At 40.3% G+C, this 22679-nt stretch overlaps 1 protein-coding gene across 1 annotated transcript in view; it reads left to right on the top strand.

Annotated features, from left to right (window-relative positions):
• CFAP47 (cilia and flagella associated protein 47) overlaps nucleotides 1–22679 on the top strand; it is a 469227-nt gene that overhangs the window by 132821 nt on the left and 313727 nt on the right. The window contains 2 exon segments of the mRNA XM_036304204.1: nucleotides 7913–8108; nucleotides 10274–10486. Of these exon segments, the coding sequence (XP_036160097.1) occupies nucleotides 7913–8108; nucleotides 10274–10486 (409 nt within the window).

The following is a 22679-nucleotide window of genomic DNA, read 5'->3' as shown; positions in this document are numbered from 1 at the left end:
AGAAAAAAAATTCAACAAAATCCAACACCTATTTCTGATAAAAACTCTCACCAAAGTGGGAATAGAGGAATCATATCTCAACATAATAAAAGCCATATTTGACAAATCTACAGCCAACATCATACTTAATAGGAAAAACTAAAACCATTTCCCCTAAGAACAGGAACAGGGATGTCCACTATCACCACTTCTAATTCAACAAAGTACTGCAAGTCCTAGCTACACTTATCAGAAAAGAGGAAGAACATAAAAGGCATCCAAACTCTCATTGTTCACAGATGACATGATATTGTACATAGAAAACCCTAAAGACATTTTAATGATGTTAATTATATTAATCATTAGATTCAATGCAATTTCTATTAAAATACCAACAGCATATTTCACAGTCCTAGAACAAATACTTCAAAAATTTATATGGAACCAAAAAAGAGCCTGACTTGCTGCAGCAATCTTGAGAAATTAGAACAATGTTGGCGCTATCACAGCACCAAATATCAAGTTATACTTAAAGCCACTGTAATCTAAATACCCTGGTACTGGCACAAAAACAGACATACAGATCAATGGAACAGAACAGAGAACGCAGAAGTTGATCCAAGCCATTACACTCAATTAATGTTTGACAAAGGAGGCAAGAGCATACAATGAAGTCAAGACAGTGCTTTAATAAATTGTGTTGGGAAAATTGGAAAGATACATGCAAAAAAATAAAACTATTCCACCAACTTACACCATACACAAGAAGAAACTTAAAATGGATAAAAGACTTAAATGTAAGTTGTGAAACCATAAAAATCTCAGAAGAAACCATAGGCAGCAAAATCTCAGACATCTCTCTTAGCAATATGTTTGAGGATACATCTCCAAGGGCAAAGGAAATTAAGGAGAAAATAAACAAATGGGACTACATCAAAATTAAAAACTTCTGCACAGCAAAAGAAACCATCAACAAAATGAAAAGGGATCACACTGTATGGGAGGAAATATTTGGCAATGATACATTTGATAAAGTGTTAATATCCAAAATATATAAGAAACTCATACAACTTAAAGGAAGAAAAGCAATCCAATTAAAAAATGGGCAAAGGGGGAGAACCAAGATGGCGGCATAGGTTAACGCCCGAGTTTGCTGCCTTGAACAACTACTTCAAAAGTGAAACTAAAAGACGGAAGGGACATCACCCAGAACCACAGGAACGCTGGCTGAGTGGAAGTCCTACAACTAGGAGGAAAGAGAAACGCATACGGACACTCAGAGGAGGCGCGGTGCTGAAGTCAAATTCTGAGGTGCGGAGTGTGCGGAGCGGGCTGGCGGCGGAGGGCGCGGTTGGCGTTTTCAATCGGGAGGGAGTCGCAGACTCTGAGCTCCAGATACGGGCGAGTCTCTAGGGACCCTGACTCAAACGGGAGAAGCGGGACTGTCTGGCTTCGGTCAGAGCGAGTGCAGCTTTCTCTCCGAGGTTTGCAGCGGGTGCTGGGACTCAGAGAGGCAGAGCCCCTGGGGACGGGACTGAGAGCCGCCATAACTGCTCTCTCCGGCCCACCCTGTTGATCCTGTGCGACCCACCCCGCCCAAGCCCTGTGCAGAGGCATTTGCCGGATAGCGTCAGGCAAAGGCTAGATTAGCACCTCCCTAGAGGACAGAAGTTCTCTCACTGCTGACACAGCTGATTCTCATAGCCACTTGGCCTGGAGGTCAAACCCTCCCTGGTATTAGCTACAACAAGGTTTAACTATAAGACTGCGAACAAAGACCACTAGGGGGTGCACCAAGGAAGCATAACAAAATGAGGAGACAAAGAAACAGGACAAAATTGTCAATGGAAGATATAGAGTTCAGAACCACACTTTTAAGGTCTCTCAAGAACTGTTTAGAAGCCGCCGATAAACTTAATGAGATCTACAAGAAAACTAATGAGACCCTCGATGTTATATTGGGGAACCAACTAGAAATTAAGCATACACTGACTGAAATAACGAATATTATACAGACTCCCGACAGCAGACCAGAGGAGCGCAAGAATCAAGTCAATGATTTGAAATGCGAGGAAGCAAAAAACACCCAACCGGAAAAGCAAAATGAAAAAAGAATCCAAAAATGCGAGGATAGTGTAAGGAGCCTCTGGGACAGCTTCAAGCGTACCAACATCAGAATTATAGGGGTGCCAGAAGATGAGAGAGAGCAAGATATTGAAAACCTATTTGAAGAAATAATGACAGAAAACTTCCCCCACCTGGTGAAAGAAATAGACTTACAGGTCCAAGAAGTGCGGAGGACTCCAAACAAAAGGAATCCAAAGAGGACCACACCAAGACACATCATAATTAAAATGCCAAGAGCAAAAGATAAAGAGAGACTCTTAAAAACAGCAAGAGAAAGAAACTCAGTTACCTACAAGGGAATACCCATACGACTGTCAGCTGATTTCTCAACAGAGACTTTGCAGGCCAGAAGGGAGTGGCAAGAAATAGTCAAAGTGATGAATACCAAGAACCTGCAACCAAGATTACTTTATCCAGCAAAGCTATCATTCAGAATTGAAGGGCAGATAAAGAGCTTCACAGATAAGGAAAAGCTAAAGGAGTTCATCACCACCAAACCAGGATTATATGAAATGCTGAAAGGTATCCTTTAAGAAGAGGAAGAGGAAGAAAAAGGTAAAGATACAAATTATGAACAACAAATATGCATCTATCAACAAGTGAATCTAAGAATTAAGTGAATAAATAATCTGATGAACAGAATGAGCTGGTGATTATAATAGAATCAGGGACATAGAAAGGGAATGGACTGACTATTCTTGGGGGGGAAAGGGGTGTGGGAGATGCGGGAAGAGACTGGCACCTATGGATGAGGACAGTGGGTGGGGAGTGAGGGCGGAGGGTGGGGCAGGAACTGGGAGGATGGGGGGGAAAAAAGAGGAACAAATGTAATAATCTGAACAATAAAGATTTAATTAAAAAAAAATGGGCAAAGGACCTAAATAAACACTTATCCAAATGGGCATACAGATGACTAAAAGACATGAGAAAATGCTCAAAGTCACTGATCATCAGAGAAATACAAATTTAAATGACCATGATGTATCACCTCACACCTGTCAGAATGGCTACCATCAATGAAACAACAAATGTTATGTGCTGGGGAGGATGTGGAGAAAAGGGAACCCTAGTACATTACTGGTGGGAATGCATACTCGTGCAGCCATTATGGAAAACAGTATGGAATTTCCTCAAAAAATTAAATATGGAACTGCCTTTCTACTCAGTGATCCCACTTATAGGAATATATCCTAAGAAACTCGAAACACCAATCAGAAAGAATGTGTGTACCCCTATGTTAATAGCAGTACAATTTATAATAGCTTATACCTGGAAACAGCCTGAGTGCCCATCAGTAGATGAGTGGATAAAAAAGCCGTGGTACATTTACACCATGGAATACTGTGCAGCTGTAAAAACTCTTACCCTTTGAGCCAGTATAGAGGGACCTGGAGAGTATTAAGCTAAGCAAAATAACCCAGTCAGAGAAAGACAAGTGTCTTATGATCTCATTAAAGTGGAATCTAATGAACAAAATAAATTGATGAACAAAATAGATCCAGAGACATAGAAGCATGGAATAGACTGGGGAATCTCAGAGAGAGGGTGGTTGGGTGGGAAGAGATCAACCAGGAATTGTATGCATATATTCAGACAATAGAGTGGTGAAGGTCTGGGGTAGAGGGAGGGGATGGGTTAGAAGAGGTCAATTGTGGAAAAGAGAAGGACATATGTAATACTTTTAACAATAAAGATTTAATAAAAATCAATAAGTTACAAAAAAAAATCAGTTTAAAGGTGCTAAAAAACAAAAAAGAATTATCTGCATGAGAATCCCTGCTGCATAACAACACAGAACTTTCCTGATAATGAGATTAATGAAGTAAGGGTATTGACAAGAGGTTTCTTCTTTTTTATATTGACTTTTAGAGAGAGAAGAAGGGAGAGGGAGAGAGAGATAGAAACATTGATTAGAGAGAAACATGGATCACTTGCCTCCTGCACACCTCCTACTGGGGATCGAGCCAGCAACTTGGGTATGTGCCCTGATCAGGAATCGAATCTTCAACTTCTTGGTGCCTGGTTCGACGCTCAACAACTGAGCCACACTGATCCGGCAACAGCTAGCTTTTTTAAACAGATCAGAACAAAGGAGCAGCGGCTAAGTGCTTAAAAATAATAAGCTATATAGATTTTTTTCCTGTTTTTGAGAAAATCTGTATTGGTATTTGTCTCTAATTTACAGCATTTGTTTATTTAGTTTATAATGCCATAACTAAAGCATAGCAAATGCCGTTTCCAAACTATATTTCTTTTTTTAATGTGTTACAGTAACTTACCTTTTATTCTTCCTTATTATTCTTACTTATGAATCAACATTAGATTGTATCCTATTGTATATGTTGTTTGAGCCTATGCAGATTCTCATCACTGGGCTTTTCTATCCATTTCTCAGTTGTGGGTATTGACTCCTAATAGGTTATGTCTGTCCCCCTGGCTGAAGGAAGATGCCAGGAATTTAAGCTTTATCACCACCACTACCTCAGGTGGCCCAGCCCCCTCCCTCCTGTGTGACAATCTCTCTGTTGAATTCACATCTCAGAGCTCTCTGTATGATCAGGTTAAATCTGGATTCTAAAACCACAACTTTTCATAGCCTCTTGCCTGGCCCTGTTCTGCTTCCCCCTTTGCCTACAAGTTCCCCCTGAGCGCACTTTCTCAGTAAATCACTTGCTTCAGAAATTTCAGCACACTGTGTTTTGCACATGTTGAAATCTAAATAAAATACCCACAACTGGCTATGTGATCAATAAAAAGGCAGGATAAAAACCTATTACAGCTTTTATAGAGAGTTCCTTGAGCTATGTATTTTCTCTCAATAATATCCTGTTAGGCCCTAGCCGGTTTGGCTCAGTGGACGGAGCGTCGGCCTGTGGACTTAAGGATCCCAGGTTCGATTCCGGTCTAGGGCATGTACCTTGGTTGCGGGCACATACCAGTAGGGAGTGTGCAGGAGGCAGCTGATCGGTGTTTTTCTCCCATCGATGTTTCTGGCTCTCTATCCCTCTCCCTTCTTCTCTGTAAAAAATCAATAAAATATATTTTAAAAAAATAATATCCTGTTAGCACTGTGTTGCATTAACTTGATGTCTCGCTTATATTTGTTAGCATGGCATTGCATAATGGCTTTAGTTTTATGTGTGAGAAAAAGTATATAGGATTCTGTGATTAGTAGGTCTAAAAAATGTTTCATCATTTATTACCTCTGCTTAGAACTCTGAAAATATAATAGAAAACATCAAATATTTTCTGCTTTCTGAAGTTTATTTTTAATGAGGTATCATTATATATTTCTGTCTTCTCAGTTTCTACTGTGTCTGGTCTTGAAAGAAATAGCTAGTTCAGCTAAAGCTTCTATTTGTATTTATATACAGAACTTTCCGTCTATGTCCGTATCAACATTCATATCGAGATGTAATAGACTGGACAATCGAGAAGGAAATAGGAAACATTTCCATTTGACTTTTCCTTCTGTATGGAGCTGAGCCCAATCAAATCTGGGGTTCCCCTGTTAGGATCCCAACTTAATTGTTAACAAACAAACAAACAAACATGCCTGTAACAAGTTTATATAATTTACATCTCGGATGGGAGAAAAGGCATATCTGTGCTCAAAAAAAGTGTCATTGAATCCCCAGTAGTTTTAGGTTACAAATGGAGCCCCTTCTCTATTACCCTAGAAAACCTTTAACAGGTCTGAAACCTAGAAATAATCTCAAAATAGCCCATTTAAAATTCAGAATTCAATAAGCCTTAAAACCTTACCTAACTCTAAAATTAATGTTAGTTCCCTCCAAAATAATTTTAACAATATCAGGTTCATTAAATGATACTATCCTTTCTTATACATTTACAATGCTTTAAATGCATAAAATTTTAAAACTTATTTTATCAACTCAAGGTGCTGATACAATCTCTTATATTTGCACAAAGTCTTTACTAGTAGTCGTCTGTCATTGTTAATAGGAAGTCCCTATTCCCGACCCTCTTCAGCCACTTCCTACTTTCCAAGGACTCCAGACTATTTGGACATGTAAAGGGCTTATTTGAACACATAAAGGCATCCAGTGCATTGAAAACTAGTGGGTTTGATCAGTTCAGTGAGTCCATTGCTTTTGGTTATGGTTCACAATGATGTCACTTTTGAACATAGGTCTGCATCATCCAGAACACTCTCATTCTCTGCCCTGGTGATACCCTTAATGGCCCCGATCCCTGCCAGGCCACTCTGGTGTCCAGTTCTTGAATTCTAAGATTATATATTGAAATCATACTCACCAGCTCACATTTTCCTCCTGATGATGCTGTTTCTTACACGGAGTAACGAGAAAAGCATTTCAGGGATCCATGCATTGAAGGATGAGGTATAGTGGTAAGATTTATTGGAGAAAAATACAGGACTGACCCTAGGTGCCTGGTGTCTCATCCACAACCAGATGGCTCAGAAATGTCTCACTATGGAATAACTCCAGTCTCTTGGGCCACAAACATGCTCTTGTCCTCACCAAGCCCACGAGGATCAGGGCCCAGAGATGCAGAACTTCTCTGTGTCTCATTTTCCCCATCTGCACATCTACCCCAAGTCTGCATTTGGGTCACAACCTGTGCTGCACTTGAGCTCAGCGTGGCTGCTAAGCCCGCACAATTGCTGTGAAGAGAGAGTGTATGAATGAGTGGGCAAATAAACAAAACCCAGGCCTTGGTTAAGCTTTAATTATATTATCTCCAGGTTTGGAAAGAGCAGGTTTTCTTTCAAACTAAACAGACTCTTTCCTGGCTCTTTGTGGGCTTATGCTGGGCTCTCCTCTGTGCCATCTTCGCTTCTATTGCACATGCCTTATAGTAGGACTTCCCTCTATGCCATCTTGGTCTCTACTGGGCATCCTGCAACAGAGGAATTTCCCCTTTACTTGTTCTCCTTCCACCTGGCAATCTATCAGAATGGGCCATTGTCCCCTGGGGAGATTGGAAAGTCAGTGCTTCCTGCCCACTGAGGGAAACAAGATGTTGGTCCCCTTGGCAGGGCAATGCTGCAATCCCCTGGGGTATCTGGAAACTCTAGCTTCCTAGTTAATCTTGTTTAATTAGATATCTGCTCCCTTCTCTTTCATTAATATCTAGCTAGCTGCTTACACTAATACTTTGAGACCTATATTTGGGGGTTTAGGTCTAAAGGGCATTGGCAACTTGCTGTGATGGAACCTGTCCTCCAGGACTAACCTGCAGCCTCCTATGCTGATCCCTTTTCTCCAACACAGATTGCCGTTCCTCATAGTGAGCTGCCACATGGGAATTTCCTGTTTTCCTACCAAATGAAATTAGGAGTCGACCCTGGCAGCCTTTCATAAACTTAAAATGTGGGAGAAAGCACATTCCTTTCATCTCAGCACAACCATTTCCCAGTAGTCCCCTGAAATCCTTATAGCAATTGTCTGACCTCATTTTCATAATGCATGTACTAAAGGGTAGCTCCTATTAAGGCATAGGAAACAGTGAAAAAAGATTCTCTCTCATGCACTGTTTCCTCAGTTAGATGTGTTTTCCCATAATAATGAAAATCTACTTTAAGGAGATTTGGTCTATTTTTAGACAGAGTTCACTTTGGAAGATTTTTGTTTCAACAGCTCCTCATTACATGTCTTAAGTTCCTTGGCAGAAGAAATCCAGTTTCTGGATAATCTATTCTGCCCAATTGAGCTGTAACTTCATAGTACATTTTAATATTTAGTAAGGCTTAAACTACTTAAATGTAGTTTTTTTTGTGTATGTGTGAACTAGTCTAAAATATTTAATTTTTTTTCATTAGCTCATGCTGTAAAATACACAGCTAATGTACCTGTACGTTTAAATAACAGTCCAGTTTGCTACCAAATGTTACATCTGATTGGAGAGCTAAAATTGCCCAAGTTATCACTTGACCGTGAATTCATGTATTTCATCCCTGTTCCTTTGGATGTAGCAAGTGTGATGGATGTCAACATTTTACCTCAGAGTTATTACAGGTAAATGCTTCATGTGAATTTACCATACTTTCTTCGTGTGCTTTTTTGTTTGTATTTGTTATGAGTCATGACAATGTCTAACTTGTTTCTATAGTTGGAACTATTAAAATATTTAATTGTACATTTAAGTTAAATTACAAAAAAGCCCACTTAGTTACCTCACAGTCATTTAATTTTTTTGTAAGAATTATTGTTATGCCTGTCTTTATGGTGTAAGAAACAAGCTTAAAAACTCAGGGCATTAGTTTTCTATTGCTGTGTGACAAATTTACACAAACATAGTGCCTTCAAACATGAATTTGTTATCTCAGAATTTCTTTGGGTCAGGAGTCCGGGTCAGTTTGACTGTGTCCACTGCTCATGGTCTCAATAGACAGAAATCATGGGATGGGCGACAATCTTCATCTGAGGCTCAGTCCTCTTCCAAGCTCCCTGGTTGTTGGCAGAATTTATCCTTGTAGTTGTAGGACTAAGACACTATTTTCTTGCTGGCTGTTGGCAGGGATCACTCTTAGCTCTTTAAAAAAAATAAATAAATAAATAAAAAAAATATATATATATATTTATATATATCTCAATGATTTCAGAGAGGAAGGAAGAGGGAGAGAGAGATAGAGCATCAATGATGACAGAGATGTAATGGTTGACAATAAATGAAAATTATTCAAGTTGGAAAGCATAGGACAACTTTTAGTTTCTCAGCTTGGCCTGCAAGATATAATGAGTGCTTACTTATGCCATGGAGCTTGGTCTAAATGCCATTTCATGAGAGAGTATAGTTAAACTTTAACTTGACAACTTTAGGATTTGGTGTTCTTTCAAGACCCTATCTTATAAGTAGAAACTAACCTCGGTTGCTCAAATAGGAAATAGAAGTGGCTTAAATTATTTTGTGCTGCCCTAGCTGGTTTGGCTCAGTGGATAGAGTGTTGGCCTAGGGACTGAAGGGTCCCAGGTTTGATTCTGGCCAAGGGCACATGCCTGGGTTGCGGGCTCGATCCCCAGTAGGGGGCGTGCAGGAGGCAGCTGATCAGTGATTCTCTCTCATCATTGATGTTTCCATCTCTCTATCTCTCTCTTCCTCTCTAAAATCAATAAAAATATATTGAAAAAAATTATTTTGTGCTAAAATGCATTATTTATTACAAAACTTTAATATACGAATTAATATTTTTAGTCTTTCAACTTTGGAATTAATGTATAAATGTATCAATTTAAAATGATCTCAAGTCAAAAGTTGAGCCAAATATGGTACAATAAAATCAACAGCATTAATAACTTATCCAGTGACACTTAGATAATTAGCGACAGAATATGATTCAAGCCTGATTTATAAATTACTTTTTCATGTTTTATGCAATTAACCACATTGGTTTAACTTTGTCAAGTTGAGATCTTCCTTTACTTTTGCCAGTTAATTATCTGAATAATCTTCATTCTAATTAAAACATTATAAATATGATTCCCATTTGTTAACACTTCATATTTGCTATAGGAGTCTACACATATAATAAAATAAAACAAACTAATATGGTTAAATAGTATAGATCACCAAAATTTATCAAGCATTAATTAGATTTAAAAGTGAATACTACATACTATGTTATTCAAAATTACAAACATTTTAGATTGGCTGAATAATTTAGAGATATATAGTGAAATATGTGAACATTAAGTGATATTTTTTAGTAATGATTTAAAAATATTCATTATATATGTGTATAGTGCTTAAGAGTATCCATATTTAAAAAGAAATTATGTGTGTATATTAATCTGTTAATATTTAGTCTACATGTGAGAAAGCTCTAGCTATTAAAGTAATTTTTGGTTAATTTTTGTCAGGATATGTTTAAGGGCAATACTACTTATATCATGGCTCTGGTGAAAAACACATTGTATTTAATCAGGTGTTTTAACCCTCTCTTTTTAATCTTTAGAGGACAAAAGGAACTTTTGATCATCTTATGTGGTTCTTTATTAAAATAACATTATAAATCATATTATGACCAGAAAATAAAAGATTATACAAAATATCTTTAATAAGTGTGCATATTATTATAAATATTTGTTTTAATTTCTCTAATAATCCCCAAACAGAGGAAAACACATATAAAGCTAATTACTTGCATGCATTGAGCTAATTTTTTTTTTTTAATTTCAAACAGAGAATCAAGTATAAAGGTTGTGATTCCCCCAGCAAAGCTTCTTGGTATTGATGAAAAGGATCACCCTCTTACTGTGAGTTTTCCAAAAGGCACAGTCATTGAAGCCTCTCTCGATGGAATTAACAGTGAGCTCATCTGCCGCTTTAGCTTCAAATCATCTAAACCTCTGACAATTGTCACCAATGTTCTTTTCTGTGATGACAGAGATTGCAGGTAAGATATTTAATTGTAGATTCTTTTGTTTCTGACAGTAAAGAAGAAAAGGGTTATACTATTTTACGCTATTGTAAAACAGTCAAGGAGAGACATCTAAAATAATGATTTTGGACATAACAATATTTTAAAAGTTCCAAATGCAGCGTTGCTCTCATGAGAAACTAGTGGTCACCAGTGTAATGTATACAACTAGGCTGCGTGGGTTTGAATCCTGGCTCTGTTAATTTTGGTGAAGTTACTTAGTCTTCTGCGGCTCTCAGTTTCCTCATCTATAAAATGAGGATAACCAATCTCATCCTTACTCATGAAAAATTTATTAAGTTTATACTTATTGAGAAATTGGACAGGAATTGGCACAAAGCAAATGTTAAATAAGTATTAAATGAAAGAGAGAAACATCAGTATAATGAGTTTCTAAAATGTTATTTCATGTTGCTTTAAAAGGCTCAGAGAAAGTCAAATACAACTTGGTGGAATCATATTTTTTAATTTCTTACCTTTTAGGACCAGAAATCCCCCTTTTACATTATACCCTGAGATGATTTCATTTACCAGTGAAAAAAGGCTAATGTGTACAGCAGTAAAATTTGTTAAAAATGTTTGTTGTGAGAAGTAGCATTAGAGTGAATTGTACACTAAAGATTTATGTCAATATTCTTATTCTATGTGATACTTTTTTAACTTTTAGTGGGATTATTACTATATCATAATATATATTACTAGAGGCCCGATGCATGAAAATTCATGCACTGGAGGGGGGGATCCCTCAGCCTGGCCTGCCCCCTCTCACAGTCCAGGAGCCCTCAGGGGCGGGAGGTGACCCGGCGATCAGGGAAGGGGACACCCCATGACACCTCTGCTGCTGCCACTGCCGGCAGTGCAAGCCTCGGCCGGCCCTGGTTACCTGAGCCTCGGGGGGCCTTGTCCAAGGCTTGCTTGCACCTCGGGCCAGCCCTGGGCGCCTGAGCAGCCACCATCTGAGGCTTGCCTGTGCCTCAGGCTGGTCCTGGGTGGCTGGGGGCTGAGGGGACTGGGGAACTCTGGAGGCAGGCGTGCGCCAAGGCCTGCCACCCTGGCAGGGCTGAGGGGACTGGGTGCCACCATCTTGTGGCTGTGGGTGCCGCCATCTCTGAGGGCATAGCAGTCGATTAGCATATTCCCTCCTTATTGGCTGTGGGTGCTGCCATCTTTGAGGGAGTGACAGTTAGCATATTCCCTCCTTATTGGCTATGGGAACTGCAATCTTTGAGGGCGGGACAGTCAATTAGCATATTCCCTCCTTATTGGCTGTGGGCACCACCATCTTTGAGGGCGGGGTAGTCAATTAGCATATTCCCTCCTTATTGGCTGTGGCTGCCACCATTTTTGCGATGGCATGAAGGTCAATTAGCGTATACCCTCTTTATTAGTTAGGATTCGTATACTATGTAACATATAATACCAGAGGCCCAGTGCATGAATTCGTGCACCAGGGAGGTCCCTTGGCCTGGCTTGTGGGGATCAGGCCACACCCGGCTGTCCTATATCCCCCAAGGGGTTCTGGATTGCAAGAGGGTGCAGGTCAGGCTGAGGGACCCCCACGGGTGCACGATCTGGGCCAGAGAAAGACCGAGGAAGGGCACTAGGGCATGGCCGGCCTGTCTCTCCCAGTCCCAATCAGCTGGATCCCAGCAGCAAGCTAACCTACCAGTCAGAGTGTCTGCCCCCTGGTGGTCAGTGCACGTCATAACAACTGGTCAAACAGTTGAACCTATGGTCGGACACTTAGCATATTGGGCTTTTATTATATAGGATTACAGGCCCAGTGCATGAAATTCGTGCATAGGGATTGGTGTCCCTGAGCCCGGCCTGCACCCTCTCCAATCTGGGGCCCTTCGGGGAAGGTCCGACTGCCGGTTTAGGCCTGATCCCTGGGACTGCTGACTCCTAACCACTTGCCTGCCTGCCTACGAGATCGCCACTTAACTGCTCCTCTGCCGGCTTGATGGCTCCCAACTGCCCTTCCCTGCTGGGCTGATCACCCCCACTGCCCTCCCCTGCCGGCCTGATTGCCCCTAACCACCTCTGCCTCAGCCCCCACCACTGTGGCTTTGTCCGGAAGGAAGTCAGATGTCTGGAAGATGGCCGGTCACCCGGTCTAATTAGCATATTACCCTTTTATTAGTATAGACTAGTGGCCTGGTGCATGAAATTCATGCACGGGGGGTGTCCCTCAGCCCAGCCTGCACCCTCTCCAATATGGGACCCCTTGGGAGATGTTCAACTGATTGCCCCTAACCGCCTGTGCCTCAGCCCTGCCACCATGGCTTTTCTGGAAGGACATCTGGAAGGTCTCCCAGTCTAATTAGCATATTACCCTTTTAATATTATAGATAGTATATTACTATACATATATAGTATATATATCTCTATAATAATAAAAGGGTAATATGCTAATTAGACCAGACGTTCTTCCAGACAACCTTCTGGACAAAGCCAGGGCTGTGAGGGAAGCCTGGGTCCCGAGTGCCAGAGGGAAGCCGGTACCAGAAGCTGGGGTAAGGAAGGTCTACTCTTGTACGAATTTCATGCTTCGGGCCTCTAGTAATATATTACCATTATCTATATATACTATATATATAAAAGCCAAGCAACTGGAATGATTGGAACAACCAGAATAACTGGTCGCTATGACGTGCACTGTGGTTGGCCAACCAGCCTGATGGGGACGAGGCTGGCCAACCAACCTTCCGCAGCACCTCCCCTCAGCTAGCTGGCCCCAATTGGCCCCAATCAGGGCAGGCCAGGAAGACCCCACCCATGCACAAATTCATGCACCAGGTCGCTAGTAGTCTATAATATACTGTATTATATCACATATAGTATATTCATTTCTAGTCAAAGAATTGATTTATTAGGATATAGAAGGGAGGGAAACAGATCTTAACGTGATGTTGTATCCAAGGTGAAGTATGGCTGTATCCTGAACTCCAGCTTCCATGTCTCTTTCTTGCATACGTTGATAGATAAAAATCTTCTAAATTACACCTCTCTGACTCCAATTTTTCTCTTTTGATGCTAATAGTCAATCTTTTGTTGACATTAAAAGACAATTAATTGCGGTGCTTTTGGCTCCTATCAAGCACTTACTCTGTGACGCTGTCCTAGGAAGCATTGTACCCTTTTTGTATATTACTAACCTTGTTCATAAAAGTTTAACTTCAGTTTGCTCTAGTTCTTAAATTCACACTTTGCCTTAAGTACTACGTAAGGTATACCATGGAGCTCACCAATATGAATCTGTGAATTTCTTAAAGCTAATGAAGACTCAGGCCACATTAACACAGTGGGAAGGAAATAGTTTCCCCTAAATACTGTGTGAGCTAGATGGCTTCTGAGACAGGGGTATAAATGCCTCCTAGATAGGCATGAATGGACTTTACTGTGCCAATGTCTTGAGGTCTGGTCAGCAAATGGGATGGGATGGAAACCTGAAACAGTCTCCAGGAGGTAGAGGGATGTTGTATTTGATGATTTTCTCATCTTATCTCTTTGTCATTTTGTTTCCTTTTAGCCTCAATACTTGTTTGCTCTTTCCTGAATTTCCCACCCATATTACTTTACTTTCCACTAAACTCCATTTCAACCCTCAGCAGGTTTAGGATAAAGTAGAGGTATTGGAACTAATTTAGAAACTTTGAAAATCATAGATGAGCTACAAAAGGTTTTTCCATGCACCCAGTTGAAAAAGGCAACAAATCATGAGCACTTTTCAGAACCTTAATACAGGCAAATTATTTTACCGCTGCCTTTTTAACTCCTTATTTAGTTTCCCCACAGTGTATAATCAGAGCTTCCTTCTCTGAACTCCCCAAAGCTGCCATTGCCTTTCTCTTTCTAGACACTCCACCTCTGATCCCATTGAGATAAATTAGATCTTTTAACAAGAAATTCCTCAACTGCTTTCCTTTTACCTCAGGAGTTTTCTTTGGAAGGAATCTTTCATTGTCGGTAATACTTGTGTGCTCTGTCCAAGATTTGGGTAAACAAAGATGAAATAGAAAGGGGCCCTTGTTTGATGGAGGTCAGTGTAGTAGGGAAGGTAGACTTTAACCAAGTTTTTTATAAACTACTAGAGGCCTGGTACATAAAATTTGTGCATGGGTGGGGAGGTCCCTCAGCCCGGCCTTCACCTTCTTGCAATCCGGGACCCCTCAGGGGATGTCCTACTGCTGGTTTGGTTTAGGCCTGATCCTTGCACAATCTGGGACCACTGGCTCCTAACTGCTCACCTGCCTACCTGTCTGATTGCCCTTAACCACTCTGCCTGCCGGCTTGATCACCCCTAACAACTCTGCCTGCCTGCCTGATCTCCCCTAACTCCTCTGCCTATCTGCCTGCCTGATTACCCCTAACAGCTCGCCTGCCTGCCTGATCGCCCCTAACTGCTCTGCCTGCCTGCCTGATTGCCCCAACCACTCTCCTGCCTGCTTGTCTGATCGCCCCTAACTACTCGCCTGCCTGCCTGATTGCTCGTGACCACTCTGCCTGCCTGCCTGATTGCCCCTAACCACTTTGCCTGTCTGTCTGGTCACCCCTAACTGCTCACCCACCTGCCTGATTGCCCCTAATCACCTCTGCCTTGGCCCCCGATGCCATGGCTTTGTCCGGAATGATGTCTGGAAGGTCGTTCGGCTGTCTGGTCTAATTAGCATATCACACTTTTATTATTATAGATTTGATGCCCCTAGAAGTAAATTGAGTATGTAACACAAAAGGAATTACTAATAATGTCCTGGGTGGTGGGAGAATCTGGGAAGGCTGCATAGGCTTCTGAGTAAAATCTGAAAGGACAAATTATGTTGGCTAGTGTTTATCTTCAATGGAAGCCTTTTTTTTGCATCCCTTTGTCCATATGGAAGTGCATGGGTTCAGTAAAGAATAAAACACTCATTCCTTTGCTTTCTTTTTCTTATATATGGCCATTTCATACTGCAGGTCCCTTGGGGATTAACATGTTTGGCTTTTAATTTTGTTTCCTTCTTTAGACTTTGTCATATTTGGATTGGCTGAACTAGCACAAACTATAAATTATAGTCACTATTGTACCTGCTAATATGTCTGATGCTATTGATAATGGTCCACTCCACACTCATGTGCCCTCAGCTCGTGCTTGCACACCCTGCTTGTGTTTTACAATTCCCCCCAAATCTGAAGAGGGTTATTGATATGGGCAGAGTATTACAAGTGGTAAAAAACAAACAAACAAAAACAAACAAAAAACAAAACAAAACTAGGTTTGTAGGCTGAAGAAGTCTCATTTTTGCAAGATAATTTTGGGGTTTGATGGTTACTGGCAGTGCAGGACTGAGAGATGACGTTGAAAGGACAGCAGTAGGAGATGATGACAGTCTTGCATGTTTTGCTTTGGTGTCCATGATTGAGGCATAGGGGGAGACCAGGATTGATTATGGAAATGAAAACTTGGATAAATACAGGAAGCAGGAGGTAAACAGCTATTACTTAACACAGGTCAGGTCCTCAGTCCTAGTCTAGATATCATGGAATCCACAAGGCAGCCTGGAAGGTGGATGTTTTTAGATCTTCATCTCTATGTTACAGAAGAGAAATCTAAGGCGCCCATAGTATGATACAGTTTGTCCAAGTTCACTCAGATGTTAAGTGGTGGAGCCAGGAATTTGAACTGAAGTTTTGTTTCCAAAGATTAGGCACTTAGTCACCTTATTTTAACATTATTTAGATTGTTTAGAATCATTTGGAAAAATTTACTGTAGCTATACTTTTTTGAGAGTAACACTGTCATATGTCATATACAAACTTTCCAAAGAATAAGAAAAAGGAATGGTATATTTTTCTCTTCTGCTCCTTTGCATGTCTGTCTGTCTTTCTCTCACACACTCATACATATACACACACACACATATTAATGAAGATTCTATGTTTGACATATAGTAATGGTAGTAATTAAAGTCTACCCCCAAAAAACTGGGTTATTTTTTTTTATTTTTATGGATATACTAGAGGCCTGGTGCACAAAAATTTGTGCACTGGCAGGGGGGTGTCCCTCAGCCTGACCTGTGCCCTCTCTCTCGGTCTGGGACCCCTCGGGAGATAACCACCTTCTGGCTTCGGCCCACTCCCCGGGTGGCAGATGGCAGGCCCGATCCTGCGGTGCCTGCCCTGCCTCCCTGGGTCGCAGATGGCAGGCCTGGATCCCACGCTGGGTTGCAGAGGGCAGGCCCGGATGGCAGCGGGGCTGGCGGTGGATAGTGCTGCCCCGCCCCACCGCCCCAGTTTGCACACAGGAGGCCCGGATGGTGGCAGGGTGGACGGTGGATCACGCTGCCCTGTCCCGCCACCCCGGTTCGCACACAGTAGGCCCGGATGGCAGCAGGGCGGGTGGTGGATTGTGCTTCCCCACCCTGCTACCCCGGGTCACACACAGGAGGCCCGGATGGCGGCAGGTGGGTGGCAGATTGCACTGTCCTGCCCCACCTGCAGTATGCAAATTTAATGGCCATCTTTGTTGGGTTAATTTGCATACTCTTCTGATTGGCTGATGGGCATAGCGAAGGTACGGTCAATTAGCATCTTTGTCTCTTATTAGTGTAGATTAGTTTATCGATGAGACAAAAACTCATCAATTATCTCCATGATACAGCATAAATAAGTGAATGTTTATAGTTTCACTAAAAAAGCCTGTGTTACAACTACCGCCAGTCAAACCTACAGAAGACGATTTTTACTTAAAAATAAATTGATTATATGTACTTATAAGATATCATACAACTCTTTTAGATGTTTTAGATTAATATTGTTTGCCAAAGGCTTCAAATCAATGTATTAAAACGAAATCCAGTAACAAAACAACTGCTAAAGTACTTTTTTGAAATTATACATTTCACATCAATAAGATTTCAAAGTGGAAAATGCATATTTCTTTTTTAAAAATTTTTATTGATTTTTTACAGAGAGGAAGGGAGATGGACAGAGAGTTAGAAACATCGATGAGAGAGAGACATCGATTAGCTGCCTCCTGTACACCCCCCATTGGGGATGTGCCCGCAACCAAGGTATATGCCCTTGACCGGAATCGAACCTGGGACCCTTCAGTCCACAGGCCGACACTCTATCCACTGAGCCAATCTGGTCAGGGCATTTTTCTTATAAAAAATTAAAATATTTTCTTTTCCTACAAAAATTTAAGAAATGTACTTATTATTGAAACAAAATATATCTTAATTTAAACATGGATGGCTTATGAGGGATTTTTGTATTTGTTAATAAGATAGTTGAAATAATATGAAGAATGCTTTTTGAGGGAGTCAAGGAATACAATAGTAAAATATAATTCCTCTCATTGCTGCTTTATGAAACAACCTCTATTCTAGGGTAAATTATGGTTTTGTGGCCTTATTCAACAGCTTTTTTCTTTCTGACTTTTCTTATTTTTACTTTTTGGTATATAAGGTTACAATGTAGGGGCAGGAATTCCGTTGTCATGAGGGAGTGATTGCTTTTGATAATCTCCAAATCATTTACATTGTGTTTCAGAGTTGATATTTGTTTTTATATTTACATGTGTATGTTATGTGGGAATTCACACAGAGGTCACACATATTAATGAAGATTCCATGTTAGACATGGATCTATTGATTAAGAGTTGCCAAAGTGTTGTAATCCCCTATTTTCTATCGCATTTTTCACTCTAGGTTGAAGAGAATAAAATATTATATCTTGAAGGAACTTGTAATTATGAGAACGAAGTCTTGCCACTTGCTCTTGCTTTATGTTTACTATCTGACTAGTACTTTACCTAGACCTTGCAAAAATATGAAAGTTATGGCTTTGGTTGATTTATTTCATAGAAATTCTAAGATTGCCAAAGACAGTTTAATATTTTCCAATGAGTTGATTTCAACTGCATGTTTAAGGTTATCAGGAGGTTAGCTTGAGTTAACAGTGCCTCTGTCACGCTGCAAACAAAATTGAGAGTGCATAATTAGGAATGTGGCATTCCAAAGCTCTGAGATCCTCCATACATTTTTTTTCAGTTCACAAGTATTTAACACATATCCATTATACTCAAAACTGTTTATATCTTATCTAGGTTTTTAGTACTCAAATTTAATTTGAATAACTTTACAGCAAATGAAAAAATCCGCTGTTTTATAAGAGAGCTAACATGAGTAATTGGAAATTAAAATTTAAGCAAAATGAAAGAAATCCAAATGACTCATTTATCAAATAGATATGGGGTGCTATTCAAATATCAGCTGCTTTCTCTTTAGAGTGTGGTTCTTGTGGCTGGATACTGAAATTACCTGGGAATGTTAAAACATACACATGCCTCAGTCCAATCCATAGACTAGGTACAGTGGTTGGCAAACTGCAGCTCGCGAGCCACATGCGGCTCTTTGGCCCCTTGAGTGTGGCTCTTCCTAAGCCTTAGGAGTACCCTAATTAAGTTAGTAACGGTGTACCTACCTATATAGTTTACGTTTAAAAAATTTGGCTCTCAAAAGAGATTTCGTTGTACTGTTGATATTTGGCTCTGTTGACTAATGAGTTTGCCGACCACTGGACTAGGATATAATTTGTCTGTAGGGTGACCGAGGTAGGCATTGCAAATTTAAAGAGCTCCTTGTTTGATTCAAATGGGAACACAGTGTTGAGAACCCTGGCTCTAGAACAGTGGTTCTTAAACTTTCCCCTGCAGAGGACTCACCTGGAGGGCTGGTTGCAACAGATTTCAAGCCACACCCCCAGAGTTCCTGAATGAGTAAATCTTGGGTAGGACCTGCACTTTTGCAAATCTAACAAGTTCCCATTCAATGCTGAGGTTGCTAGCCCGGGCACAGACTTTGAGCATGTTTGAAAGGCAGAATTTCCAGTCCCAGTCCCAATCTAAGGAATCAGTAGCATCTGGATTTTAAAACTATTCCCAGGTGATTTGGTGCACAGTAAAGTTTGTGAAACACTAGACCTAAAAAGACTGAATAAGGGAAAATACCATCAAAAGGGAATAGATTAAACAGTGGAACACTGTTAAATATTTGGCAGGAAATATAACTACTAGAAAAATATCCTAGCCAGTTTGGCTCAGTGGATAGAGCATCGGCCTGCGGACTGAAGGGTCCTGGGTTCGATTCTGGTCAAGGGCACATGCCTGGGTTGTGGGCTTGATCCCCAGTGTGGGGTGTGCAGGAGGCAGCCAATGAATGATTCTCTCATCATTGATGTTTCTGTCTCTCCCTCTCTCTTCCTCTCTGAAATAAATAAAAATATATTTTAAGAAAATAAAGAAGATTGTTGCTGTGAGAATCCTTGGACTGTATACCCAACTTTCTTTTAGAATAGGTTTGGTTTAGTTTACTGATACTTTATCTTACTTAATCCAGTTAAGAAGTTTACATTGTAAAGTATAATTCCAAATTTACAGCAGAGAAAATTGAAGTACTACTGTGTTTTTTTGTCTTTTGGACCCTCACCAACTATAGAGCGAAAGAACCTAGATTTGAGATCAAGTCCCATTATCTCTGTCACATAATTTTGCTTCCCTTTAACTGTTCAAGTCCTAGGATTTTATAACTATAACATGGTCGGTTTGGTAAGAAAACAATGATATTACTTTTAAGTTTTGTTGTGTTATATAGCATATAATCCACTATGAATAGGAAGATTTTGATGTTTTAATGCAAGTTAAACTACACACTGTATTCTAAATGAGAGATCAATTAGATCTAAGGATCCTACACTATTTTGTTTTGGATGGGTCTCAGTCTATATATATAGTGATGCTATTGCTGAGAAATGCCTGGGACACTCACCTGGGCTATACAGTGGGGCCTTGACTTACGAGTTTAATTCGTTCTGAGACTGAGCTCGTTAAGGAGCTCGTTAACTCAAATTACTCTATCAACTCAATGCAAAAAATCGGCGGAGAGACAGCTGGTATCTCAAAAAACTCGTTAGTCAGGACAAAAGTAAGTCAAGGCCCCACTGTACTACTTGTCACAGCCCCCAAAGATATTTTCCCTTTCAGAGCCATTGTTATGTCTGGACTGGCCCTTGCAGTTTTTGTTATGATTGCAAAATGCACCTCAATAACAGCTATGGGGAACTTTGAAAAGCAAGGTTTATTACTGAAAGTCCAGGAGGGTACTGAAAGTCCTGGAGCTGCACAGTGAGGTTACAGAGAAAGAGAGAAAGAGAGAGAGAGCTCCTGGGTTTCTTTCTTTATTGGGGTCAAGGGTGGGATGCCTAGGGTTTCACATGTTGATTCTTGATTAGTGAATTTAAAGCATAAGAGTGAGAGTTAAAGCAAAGGAAAGGAAAAGCAAGTAGATTTATTGTTTAAGAATTATATCACTGTTTTCCATATAGGGTAGCATTTTATCAACCTTGTTATGGATTCAAAAACATTTTGATACATAATAAAACATATTATGCTTACTCTCATTAAAATAATAGGGCAAGCACTTAAATTGAAATATTATTTTTAAAAGAATTTAATACCTAAAAGCAAAATGAAGAGAAATGTTTTTCTCAGTACATAATTGTGTAGGGTACTCAAATTGGGGTCTGTTTCTATTATTATTTTTTTAAAATGATTTTTATTGATTTCAGAGAGAGGAAATGAGAGGAAGAGAGAAACATCAATGATGAAGGAGAATCATTGATCGGCTGCCTCTTGCATGCTCCCCACCAGGGATTGAGTATACAACGCAGGCATGTGCCCTGATGTGGGAATTGAACCCTGACCTCCTGGTTCATAGGTTGACACTCAACCATAGACTGGCTGGGCTATTTCTATTATTTTTAAAAGTATTTTTAACATGCTCCTTCCAGACACCATACTGTTTTGGGAAGGGCAGGAACTCACATAACATAATGGAGATTAGCAGAACATGAATCAGACCCAGACCAACCATGTGTGTGCTAGAGTATTCAGATTGCCAACACGACCATAGTAACTCTAGTGTAAATTAATATCTGCTCTTTATGAGTCTTCCTAGGATATCCTATATAATAAAACCCTAATATGCAAATCGACCAAATGGCAGAACGACCAGTCGCTATGACACGCACTGACCACCCTGGGACAGACGCTCAACACAGGAGCTGCCCCCAGCCCGCAGGCCCAGACCAGCGGCGGTAGTAGGGGGCAGGGCCAGCAAGTGGGTGGCATCAGGCCAGCCAAGGCGGGTGCCAGCCGTCCCCCCCCCCATCACCCTGCTGGTCACCCCACAGATCAACCCTGATTGCTGGCCAGGCCTAGGGACCCTACCTGTGCAGGAATTTCGTCACCGGGCCTCTAGTTTGAAAATAAGTAAAGTGAGTCAAGAACCTCTATGGGACACTGCCATATAGATAGAAGCAACTTTTAAGGTATTCAAAGCTCCCCTTATATATTAAGGAGAGCAGTATTTAGGATGTGTTCATCTTTTGGAGACCATTCTTAGCACAGACCTGCTGCAAATGAGCCATCTAAAATTTTAGCATTGTGGCCACTGAAAGGGAAAACTCAAGAGTATTTTAATAATCATCTAATGATCATAACTGAAGGCAGTGTTAGAATATTGGCCCAAAACATTTGTTGTATTTTGGCGGACTGGGTTTTTCATAACACAATGTATTTTTCCACCTTTCTTGGTATTGTATGTGTAGGTAGAATAGGTAGTGAGCGGGGGTAGAATTCTTAAGGGGCCATGCTTTGTTCTGACATAAGCATTTGTTCCTTATTCCTTTCCTAGCCCCATGGAAGGCTATAAAGATACCTTCATTCTATAAAGAACATTATTTTCATGGTAGATCTTTTAAACCAAGTCTCAGGATTGTAGCACTGTCTTTTCCAAAGTAGAATGTTTATTTATATTTAACCAAAACATATGATACCCATGAATCATAATTAACTATATAAAAAATAATACTAATAATTGTGATTTGCTTATTTGCTTGTAGCGAAATGGGGGTGTTTAAAATTTGTAAAGAAACTACAAAAGCACAGAAAGGGAATTCCAAGATAATATTTACCCTGTCTTCTGAGATTATTAAAATCATAGCAGGTTGCAAAAAAAGAAAAGTTAACAATCGATGATGTGATTTCTCTCTTTTTCTCATTTTTATTTTTTTAAATATATTTTTATTGAATTCAGAGAGGAAGAGATAGGGAAAGATAGAAACATCA

Source organism: Myotis myotis, unplaced genomic scaffold (genome assembly GCF_014108235.1).
Source record: "Myotis myotis isolate mMyoMyo1 unplaced genomic scaffold, mMyoMyo1.p scaffold_m19_p_4, whole genome shotgun sequence".
Lineage (NCBI taxonomy): Eukaryota > Metazoa > Chordata > Mammalia > Chiroptera > Vespertilionidae > Myotis > Myotis myotis.
This window is presented reverse-complemented; position numbering and strand designations above follow the sequence as displayed.